At 34.9% G+C, this 12,219-nt stretch overlaps 1 protein-coding gene across 1 annotated transcript in view; it reads right to left on the bottom strand.

Annotated features, from left to right (window-relative positions):
- The window catches only part of MAGI2 (membrane associated guanylate kinase, WW and PDZ domain containing 2), a 340,007-nt gene that overhangs the window by 316,361 nt on the left and 11,427 nt on the right, over window positions 1-12,219 (bottom strand). Inside the window, exon 3 of the mRNA XM_008577562.1 lies at window positions 9,803-9,860. Coding sequence (XP_008575784.1) covers window positions 9,803-9,860 — 58 coding nt within the window. The remainder of the gene's footprint in view (window positions 1-9,802; window positions 9,861-12,219) is intronic.

Genomic DNA, 12,219 nt, shown 5'->3' with positions numbered 1-12,219 from the left:
AATGTAAAGGCTCTTAATTCCTGTCCTGGGCTGCAATTCTATCACCTAGTGCTCTACCTGGATTCTTTAAATTTCAGTTTCTCTGCCTGTAAAACAGAAATAATGGTATTTGTCATAAAGAACTGTGATGATGATTAAATGAGTTTTGCAAAAACGCTTAATACATACCAACTGTTTAATAATTGTAGCTACTAATATTTTTTCCTCTGGGTTAACTACTAGTTACAAATTAAGGAGCAACCGCTTGGAGATAAATTTTACCTATGAGGTCAATGCCCCCAAATAGATTACTAAGCAATACTACAGAAAAAAGAAAGACAATAATTCCTATTATTTTATCTTTCTGAAAATATATTCATATTTTTGGATACTGAATTAAAACAGGAGAAAGTGAAGTTAAGAATAGAATGAAGGGACCATGTTAACCTTCACATATGGGTATGGTGCTTAATGAAAATTTGAATTAAGATTTTTACATTACAAAAACTCAACAAGTGGTGCTTGATAAGCTTTTAGAAATCAAACACTTAATATGTTTCTTCTAGACTAAATTTACACAAAATGAATTTTATTGGTTTATCACAGCAAACAGCCTCTTTTTTGCCTTTAGTAGATCCAGTTAGTTTTCTGAGCTATAGAACAGAATGTCTTTTCTTGACAATTCTAAATTTTATGCTACTTAGCTGGATTGAACTTAAATGTGAAATTTGATGACAAAAATTTGTGTGATTCATCCATTTTTACTATACAATTAGCTGAGTCTATTATAATATAATTTCTCCTAGTTAAATATGAAGTCATCTGTTAAACAGTAGTAATAAATAATGTTTAATAATGTCACTTTTTGTTATAAAAAATGAAAAACAATTTTCCCTTCAAATGTGTTCAATTTTGAGAGTGATTAAAAATGTAGTTCTTACCCCGACTTCTTGTTTATAAACTTATCCTTTATCTTTCTGCCTTTTTAATGACAATTTTAATATCATTTTCATGTCCTTAATTATTAAGTACATTTCTATTTTTTTTCCATAGCTTGGTAAGAAGATTATATTATGATAACCCACACTTTTGAGAAGTCTTCTTTCCATAAGACTCATATGATGAGATTGTTATAATCATTAAAATAAAGTAAAAGAATGGTAATATATGTTACTATCCAGCCGAACAAAAAGTAGAAATTGAAAGAAAATGCTTTAAAAATTTTAAGTATTCTTTGATTAGCAGACAAAATGAAAAAATAATGAGGCTTAATGAAGGAAAATGGCCAAATTTATCCCTGTTAACACAAGGTGCTGTTGTATTATTCCTTGAACTAGAAGAGACCTTAGCAATCACCTAACCTAAACCACTCATTTAACAGATAAAATCCGAGGACGTTAAATGTAATTTTGTACTAATCTGTAAATTCAAAATCATGGATGTAAAAAAGGACAAATTATTACTAACACCATGGTCCATGACACATGAGAGGAATTCTGAAAAACATTATTTGCATATTAATAAAGAGATGAATTATGGTTCTCGTATTGGGGTGAGGGGTTACTACATTTTTCTTAGTAAGGGTGACCATCATCTGTATGATTCAATTATAGGGTGCCCAAAGAATGACATCAATCTGCTGCTTCCTCAGTTTGATGTTCCCTCACCTCTGACAGTGTTAGCATCACTGAGCTGAATGTGATTTCAGTTATGTATCTATTAAAGATCTTAGAAGACCCAAATGCCAGCCAACTACATTAATTCCAGAAAGAATTCTTTTCCAACAATAAAGAAAAAAAATGGTGGTGTGTCGTGTCAGTATGCTAGTCTCCAACACAACAAGATCCTGAGGAATTTTTAGGATAATTTAACTCAATACAATTTTCACTTCATGTGCTAACTTTAGAACTTAATGTCATTCTAAGGTGCGACTCTAAAGTATGTAATGATACAGATTGTTAGCATGAGACAATCTGCAGTTCATGCACAAGAAGCATGGCACGTTTAATCCAGAGAGAGGAGACTTAATAAGCTATATGACCTAACTGTTTCACAAATAATAAAATACTAACACGTCTATTTGTTATAGAATATTGCCTTGGTGAAAGGCAAAGAGGATTGTCCAATGAAAGATGCTGGCAGTGTTCTCTGTGCCACCCAGCAACGAGCTACCTGGGACACAGGTCCCCTCCTCCAGTCGGAGGGACAGCACTTTCCCACAGGTCTCTATGTCCTCTTGGTGCAGGAATGCCACTTCCCATGTAGCTCACACCCCGCTCAAAAGGTTGTCAGCAATTCCCTTGAGAAACAGGCCCCAAGTTCAGACTGTACTCCCTGCCTTCACAAGGCCATTCTCAAGTTCTCACAGTCCTGTAAAAAAGACAGAGTAGAAGGAGGCAGTGTAGGCCTTCTTTGGTGGCACACAGCATGGCATCTCCAGTTGTGGCCACTCTTGCCCTCTCTGTCTGGGGTGAGGAGGGCTCAGGGACTGTGCATCTCACACTGTGGCCCTCTGCTAAGAAGTTCCCCTGCTCTTGTGCTGCCAAATGTACTGTTGCACTGTTTGCCAATGCTTAACTTCTCCAGAAGTGCCTACACCTAATTTGTTAGATTCATAAAAAATGCTTAAAGACAAATGAACCAAAAAACAAACAAAAAACAAAAAAGTATTTATATTATAATCATCTTTATTTATGAATATATTCTCAAAGAAAAGTTGGTGCTAGAGTCATAATCTCTTTGATTTTATTACTAACTTTAAGACAAAAAACATTAGAATTGTAAAAATTGTAAAAAATAACATGAATATATAACTCTGACATCAAGGCAAATAATTCATTGTTAGTTGTAAGCATCTATCTGCAAGTAAACCAATTTAAACTTCTGGGTGCCTGAAACATCCTTCATTTGGAATGAGATTGGTTAAATAAAGTAGTTTATGAGGTCCAACTGTTGCTAATAAAAGTATATTTTAATTACAGAGTCAAGTTTTCTTCCCTCCAGTTGAAAAGACTTATAGAGGTGGGTGATCATATTAGAATGAGCCAGCAATGGTACAATGTCTCACAGCATGAAAAGTAACCTCTAACTTCAGGTAAGGGGTGTGTGAGGGGTTTCCAGGTCTTGACTGGACGGTAGTGGAGAGAAGGGAGATTGTATGTGAGACTTCATTTTATTTGAAAGAATCATGGTATAAAAATGTTTGATGTACCCTGCCATGAGAGTAAAAAGAAACCAAAAGCTTTTCAACTGATCTGTAGTTCAATGGCAGCATTAGGAAAGTAAATCAATAGCCAGTTGAAATGTATCTAATATGAATGAGTAGTACAGAAGAGGTAAGTGGGAATTATCAAGTACAAACTGCTAGAAATGCTAATGTAGTATAAAAAGCATGTGCATGGAGTTAGGAAATCCCTCACTTATTACTGCTACCTTAGGGACCCGTAAGTCTCATGAGGCCAGGTTACTTGTTTTTCCAGGCTGAAAGACGTGATGCCACAAACTGAAATTGGCCTGGGTCAGCTGGAAGGAGGTAAATAGATAAATTAGTCATCGGTAAAGAAAAAAAAGGCTGATTATTAGAGTTAGGGTACCCTGTGTGTGTGTGTGTGTGTGTGTGTGTGTGTATTCTTGATCCTTTGTTCACCTGTGAAGTTTACTGATTTGCTTGTTTAATATAGGAAAACGTGTTGTAAAGTGTAAAAACTGAACAAACGACTTAAAAGCACAGCCACCTTATAACCTTATTAGCATATAACTCTTGGAAAATTCACTTAACTCCTCAGAGATTTAGTTTCCTCATTTGTAAATGCTGTGATTGTCATCTAGGATAATGAATATGAAAGCACATTAAAAGTTAAAACAGTGCCTTACATTTTAGTATTTGTACCATTATTATCACAAATTTCCAGTATATAAGATGACATGTACTGTAGATAGTTATGACCATATATAACTTCCTTACGAATTACCCTGGAGCCACAACCCCTTTGGAAGTCACCAAAGCATTACACTCTGAAGTCCTTGCCTCATCAATTTCAATAGGCTTGTGGAATTGCCATAATTCTACAGAAATGCTGTTTTTGTTCAATGAGTCACACTCTAGTCATGAGATTCAGTTATATGTTTCTTTCCAAATCAAACAGTTTCTCTTAGAATTGTTCACTTTTTGGAATATATATATATTATATATATATATATAATATATAATATATATATAATGAAAGTACTGGAAAAGCAAGTAATACCAAAAGAAGAGGCCTTGTACATATGAGAGGGCATTTCAAAAAGTTCATGGAAAAACAGAATTAAAAGATATTATGAATATTTTCATAAACTTTTTGTTCATGAAAATATGAAGTACCCTAGTATTATTGGGATATACAAGATTCAAAAATAACTAACATTTATTGAGCACTTACTATATACCTGTATTAAGTGCTAAATACCAACTCTGGTATGAGACTGCCTAGGTTCAAATTCTGTCTCTACTATTTAGTAGTATTTATCCTCTTCCTTCTTTGCCATAACCTGCCTACCCAAGATCTCACAGCTGGGGAGTTGCATACAGTGAAACTCTGCAGCCATACTTTTGGCCACTAGGTGATAATAATTGCTGTTTACAAGATTTAGAGTTCACCTTAGAATAGAAAATCACTGGACAACTTCACCAACAATGAACTTCAGTTTAGCATCTTCTATGACAGAAATTTCTTAGCTGGGGGAATGATTTCTTCGTTTAATAGGTATTTAAAAAGCATTAAAAGAGTTTTCTGGTTCTGAAAGATTGAAGAAAAAACTAAAACGGTTTGAAAATTAACTTTCAGCATAAGAAATAGTTCTCTTAAAAAAGCAAGATTTAAAAAGGATATTATTTTATGCTTATGTCTAATTGGAAGTGTTTTATTTTTATGCTGACTTATTAAAGATTCAAAAGTTGGGAAGTTCTTTCTTGGAAAATTTAGAAAACTACTTATAGGCATGAAGGAGAGAAGCATGCTTAAGTTAGGATATTGAGTTAAAACCCTCTCTAACCACTTTCCAACTTGCTGCATTATGATGAATATTCACCATTAACGGCAAAATGAATGTGATTTTCCTTTTACATTAAATGTTACATCGAAGATATTTTGCAGTATTTTTCATACTTTCTGGAATTGCACACAGTAATGTTTTATAGTAGCAGATGTGTGACATCACATGAAAACTTGTAAAACCTTTACACGAAAATCACATCTGTCAGTCCCCACTATCATTTTAACTGTAGTTATATGGTTTGCATCTCTGTCTGTGCCAGAGGAGGCAGCTTTGCATGAAAGCTTTCCCAGGAAATTGTGTCTTCTGGACTAGCTAGTTAAGCAAATTGTGTAACTGCCATTAAAACCAAAATGTACCCAGCAGACATAATTTTACAAAAGAGAGAGAAGACCACATTTGTACAAAAGTCACAGCTGTTCAACTCTACATTTTGCACTTTTTCATTTAAAAATTTTGCCTTTCTTTATGAACAGTGACAGTTACATTTCTAGTTAGCAACTTTAAGACTTCTTAATACATTCTTAAGTGCTGCACTGGCATGAATTTGGTGTCTGTCAGGAAAAATTGGGCTAAATTCTTTCTGCTGCTACAGAGTAGAAACTCGCTCCATCTGCCTTGCCTATAGATGAAATAAGAATAGATGCGGAGTAGGGCGCACTGTTCTTTAAAATACAGAGCAGTGTGGCTATATCTATTGCTCTTAACAAGTGCCACATCCCTAATGGCCACACAATAAGGATTCGTCTTTTTTCAGGTTTTGCTCCCAGTGGCCATCTTGCCCAGGGCCACTCTGAAGTTGTGGACAATGGAGCTGATGGCTCACAGGGCTGTGTGTGCAGCACGACCTCCAAGGGTTGGGCACCCTGCTGTGAAACTGCACCAGAAGGGAGCCAGGGAGGAGATGCTCTAGAGGGATCCTTCATTCTTCTCCAGTGATGAGCCCCAAAGGCTTGTCTGGCCCATTATAAATTACAAATGCTAAACTTATGGGAGGCATTTTGAGCAAGAGTTTGGAGTACAGATTCTGCAGTCAAACTCCCTGGATTCAAATTTCAGCCCTTCATCTCAATAATGCATAATACTGCATAAGTTACTTAGGGTTTCCTCATCTCTACACTTGAAAAAATGTACCTCATTATCACTATAGAGAGGATTATAAATGTGGTAAAGACTGTTGAGCACTTAGCCCAGTTCATGGCACATACTAGGTAGGCACTTAATGTGAACTATTTTGACGATATGATAATGAGGATGAGAATGAGGATTTTTCTGGCTCTTGAATATATTAAACCTATGATCTTAAAATTGAATTTGCAGGGGACAGAATTATGGCATAGTAGGATAAAGTCAGTTATAGTGGTCAAAACCTGTTCAATACAGGTTTTTCAGTTTCTAGCTATGTAAAACCTCTTCTGCTATTGATTACTGGATTTCCTATCTGCCTGTCTGTGGCTGACAGGAAAATGTGTGTTTGTGCAACTGTGTCAGAGGCACAACACTGATTTCAATCTGACATGCCCTGCTGATGACGGTGAGCCCACACTGCAACTTATGCTCCCAGCTGTTGGTCTGTTTGAAGAGAGTGGCTGACTGCTAAGTTGGAGCTCCAGTGTCCATGCATATAGGTTTTTTTGCTATTGGGCAGGAGAGTGGAATGTTTTTCATATCTCATAAGCAGCACCTCCAACTGTGTAAATGAATGTGTAATTAAACATAAAAAATTATAGCTCTACAGAGAACCCATTCCCATTGTCATTAATAGCATTAGTGAATCAGCATTTTCTTGGCTACAGATATACAATAAAAGACAGCCTTGCTTTGTTAAATTAACTAACTATTGATATTATAAATCCAAAATGTATGATTCCTTAAGATGTTGACATTAATGTTATCACTACAATTATGAATATCTTGGTCTAGGCAGTCTATATTTTATATTCATGTTATGTTATGATATTGTATTTAAGATATCTATACTGGAAAAGTTGATTTAACTTAGACTAGACATTTACTTTCTTGTGTATAATTAACTATAAGCAATCACGTGACCCCCCCCCCCAAGAAAAACACCCTATGGACTGAAAGTGATGAATAACCTCTATGTTTATATATGTATTCATATAGCTTCCATCAACAAGACTATTATTCAGAACCAATAGATATCCTGTGAAAATACTAATGTAATGAAGATGAGAGACACAGTTAAAACAAACCATGTAAAAAAGTGTATTCCAATTAAAATATTTGATAAGTAGTCTTTGTTGTGATGGGAGATATCTCTCATTTCAAGTAATGCATATATTATATGAAATAAATTGAGGTGTTTTGATTATATTGGTAAATTTTTCCAAAAGGTAGCTTCTAAGAAATATTAGAATAATATTTTACATAACGTTTTCTTTTAGCTGCTTATTTGTCTCAGTTTTCTGCTTGGCCTTATATGCCCACACACATAATTATTGATATTGGTATACCTTATGGAAACATGTAATGGGGATAAGTCCATGACAAATAGTAGAAGTAGATGCAACTAGAAGAAAGTTAAACTATTTTGACTCATTATGACCTGTAAATATGACCTTAAAATCACTTGAAATCTAAAACGATTAAGCATGTCAGTCCGCGCTAATTACTTAAGATCTGACTGACCGAATTCTAAATAATTTTCTGACCGTGACTGTGATACATGGAAAATGAAGTGGAGAAATGTAGAGAGAAGTGTAATTTAAGCAAGAACAAAGAGAAACAAAACCATTTGAAGTATAAAGATAACAAGGACAATTTTCTTTAGGGTTATAGATAATGTCCAATTCAATAATCAACAATAAGGGTCTACCAGCCACAAATCTTTACTCGAAGAACACATATCTCCATGATCAAGAAAGGAGGAAGCATAGATTTCTTATGTGTGGGTGTCTCACCTCTATGATAGGTGATTAGAGCAGAGAAGAAAGGTTTGAGTTAAGTACTGTTTCCTGCATTGGAAGTTAGCTTGAAAGGAGCAGAAGACATGGAAAAAACAATCTGAATAATTAGAATAGGGAAGGAGTCAGCAAACTATGACCTGCAGACCAAATTTGGCCAGCTGCCTGTTTTTATAAATGAAGTTTTATTAGAATATAGCTCCACCCATTCATTTAAGGGTTGCCTATGGTTGCTTCAAAGCTACAATGGCAGTATTGAGAAGTTGTGACAGAGACTGTATGGCCCCCCAAATATTTGCTATCTGGATCTTTATGGAGTTTGCCAACATCTGAACAAAAGAAAGTGTTCTTATTTGATAATTATGCAAGAAAACGTATTAAAAATTAGATCTTGTATGTCTCACACCTCAGTTCTCTTTCCTTACATGGACTGCCTTGGATTTCAGATGTGAGAGGCTTAGGCACAGAACAGTCTGATTCAGTGAATTAAGACAAGCTAGCATTTATTGGAAACAGTGTTAAATTTATTCTGGAACTGCAGCTATATTATATTTAAAATATGGACATTTTGATTGATTAGCAATTTAGTGTGACTCAGAGGCCTTATAACTATTTACAAATGACTTCCCTTTATTTTTGCAAATAGAGACACCTCTATGTGTTTATCTTACTTTTTTTAAAAATCTATATTGAGTTTGTACATATTAGACATTAGAGACTATGTTAGAAGACTGCATGTGGCAAATGAACTGAATTCACCTTGGCTGTGAATCTTGAAATGACCAACTGTAGTGCCAAATCTGGGGCTTTTCCAAATGAAAATGGTGGGTCAAAGTATTCAAGAAAAGTACCCCAGAGGGAGATGCACAAGGGCAGGGAGTACACAGGTCTTACTTATCTGCACATCTCCAGTGCAAAGAAGGGCTTGACACCTACTAAAATCCCAGGAACTGGTTGAATACTATTACAAAACAATTTAGCAATAAAGCCATCAATCTGTAACCCTTGACCATCTAGATTATTAATGTTAAACAGAATATGGTTAGAGAAAATGCAGTTAGATCTTGATAAATAATGTGAAACTCTTGTTTTTCAACCTCTGCATTTCTTGGCTACTATATGTCCCATAAGTAATACATAGGATTTGTTATTCACTCAAATAAGAAACATTACACAGTATGTGGGAATAAAAAAATTCTCTATCAGAAGAGAGAGTTCTAGAAAAAAATCACATATTTAACTTTTTAAAATTATGAATTACTTGATTTTCCTAAGAAAAATATAATTTAATCCTTCATAGATGCTTTATTCTGAATAAAAGGATGCATAGGAAGGATAATTCATAGTACGATAAGATATATTAATGCAATGCAACCTCCAATAGGTAGCATAATAGTACTGTCTACAGAAAGAAAACTGTTGGTTAGAGGGGTCCTAAAAGAGAAAAAAAATAAGTTTTGTTTTATCCTTCAACTGGAAAAGTATGGCTGATTCATTTAATTGACTTCAAAATCTGGTTTAATAGAACATTTCTCTTGCACAACCAGTCAGCTCCTAACATTTTGATTGCAAAATGAAAGGCATTTACTTCAATATCTTTAATTATCACTCATTTAGAGGACAGTGGGAAATACACTTTTCCAATTGGTGTTTTAGAATCATGAGTCAAGGGAAAAGAGTGACAAATTAGTCAGCTGGAGAGGCAAGAAACAGCTAGCTACTGCTGCTAGAGTCTTTGTGGATACTTCAAAGTAAGATGAAAGGGAAATAAAAGGGCTATTAGCTACACATGCTCAATAACTGAAATGTTAACACAATTTCACAACATTAATAACAAGTTAATATCACACTTAGAGACTTACTCAACATAGTAAGTGCCATATATAGGATCATCGATTTTTTCCCAGCCATATGGAAGCTCTGAAAAATAAAGAGTTTTTTCATTCAGTAAATAAAGAATAAATATCACAGTTTTTAATAAAAAGTAACATAACTTAATTGTTCATGGATTGCAGAAACGGTCTGCCAAAGTGGAATAAAGCATTCAGAGTCACACCAAATTTCAGACACATTCTAAGGAACTATAAGAAGCACTGACTTTAAAATTGGCAGTTAAAACACAGAGCTCTCTTCTCTGCAGATAACTGCTGGGTCTAGCTGTTTATCCCACACCAAGCAGTGGGATGTCACGTCATCACGTTATCACCATTCAGCGCAATTCAGAAGGCAAATCGCTTTCCTGAAAGTGCATACTGCTCTCTTATTTATTTGTATTGTTAAAGGAGCATTTCAGGATAAAGATCATATTTTCAGAATATATTTCTGAGAAAAGCAAATCGTCTCTGATGACTGAAAGAAAGACATTACAAATTCTTGGTTGACATCCCACTATTCAAGATGGGTAGCTTGCTGTTTCCACGTGGGTCGTAATTTGAATGCTGCCAATATACTATCTGGGCATATTTTTAAAAGACAAAGTCTAAAATTCTTAACACACTTTCCTTGACAATATGATATATATTTCCAATTCTCCATGGCTAATTTTAATAAACACACACACACACACACACACACACAAACACACACACAAAATATCAACAATGTTATGAATGCTACCATAGGCAAAAACATGCTGTTTGAAAACGAGGCTTTGCTTCATAATACTGTTTTCCAAGTACACTGAGCCTTTATAATTAACTCCTATAAATGTGAAGAATTTTATATTTTTCTTGATAGATATTAATTTTACATATGTAGAAGTAGAAATCTAAGCAAGATACAATGCATGCTTAGTAATATACTTAAGTAAAATTTGTTTTGTTACTCTAGTAATAACACATCACCGTAAACAAAGCACAGTCACGAAAAAATTAGAATTACCTACAATCTTTCCATCCAGAGATAACCACTGTTAAATTTTAATAAATATTCTTCAGTTTTCTATGTATATTTACAAAGTTTTCTTTTAGAAATTACATTATATGATGCATATTATTTTTATAGTCTATTTCTACTTAATAAAACGTCAAGGTCATCTTTCAGTGTGAATGGGTGTCACTGCACATATCACTTTTTAAAAAAGTTATTTATTTATTTTATTGAAGCATAATTAATTATACATTTTTGGGGGTACATTGTTGGTAATTCGTAGTCTATGGTAAGGCTACAGCCTATGTAATTTCACCAGTATTCTATTTTTGAAAATTTGGAACTTTACAGTTTTTACCTGTTATGCATTATCTGTGTTGAACTTGATAAAACCTACATCTTATATCATTTTCCTAATAAATTAATAATGATAAATTCCTAGATGCGGGATTTTGGACTAAAGGGAATGTACTCTTTTATGGTTTTTGATACGTGTTGATAGATCGCCACCTTTCTACACACAAAACAGTGCTAATTTATAATCCCACCCCCAAATTAAATACAGATCCAAAATTCCTTATCCAAAACTTTTAGGGACATATTTGTACAGGTTTTGAAGTCCAGAATTCTTTCTGATTCTGTTAACATGATGCAAATACCTTCTATTCTATAATACTCCAAGCAGTGTTGGTGTACTATTATGATATATATATCTATAGGTTTTTGTCCATGGTTCCTGGCTGATAACTCCCATAGCCCCTGTTATTCCCAAGAAACCACTCTCTGACCTTCTCCTGCCCTCCTTTCATCTGCTCCTTTTCTCCCAAAGGCAGGACTCTAATCTTCCCTGCCTCTCTGTTTTAGAGCTGGCCATAAAGAAATTCTCTGACCTACATTATCTGATTGTAAGTCATCAGATCCCCATTTCAGAAGGGGTCCTGCCCCATTCCTGGGAGGACTGAACACTGCACAGAGAGGCCAAGAAGAATCTGAACAGCCAGGCCTTGCTGCTTTCCCCATTCAGGCTATCAGTGTTAGATCATACCCTTTTGGTCCAATCCCACTTGTATACAGTTGTCCATGCTTCCATCATGCTACTTGATGAAGCCTCCATAAAAACCCCAAAAGACAGGGTTCAGAGAGCTTCTGGATAGCTGAATTTGTAGGGCTCTGGAAGAGCATGTAGCCTCTTGAGGAGGGCATGGAGGCTCTGTGTCCCTATGCATCTCTTCATCTGTATCCTTTGCAAAAACCTTTATAATAAACCGGTAGAAATACATGTTTCCCTAAGTTTTGTGAGCCACTTTAGTAAATTAACCAATCTCAAAATAGAGGTCATGGGAACCCCGATTGATAGCTGGTCAGTCAGAAGCAGAGTAAAACAACCTGGGGCTTGTGATTAGCATCAGAA

This window comes from Galeopterus variegatus, unplaced genomic scaffold, assembly GCF_000696425.1.
Source record: "Galeopterus variegatus unplaced genomic scaffold, G_variegatus-3.0.2 Scaffold67, whole genome shotgun sequence".
In the NCBI taxonomy this organism is placed as follows: Eukaryota; Metazoa; Chordata; class Mammalia; order Dermoptera; family Cynocephalidae; genus Galeopterus; species Galeopterus variegatus.
The sequence above is the reverse complement of the archived record's forward strand: the minus strand, read 5'-3'. Positions and strand labels throughout refer to the sequence as shown.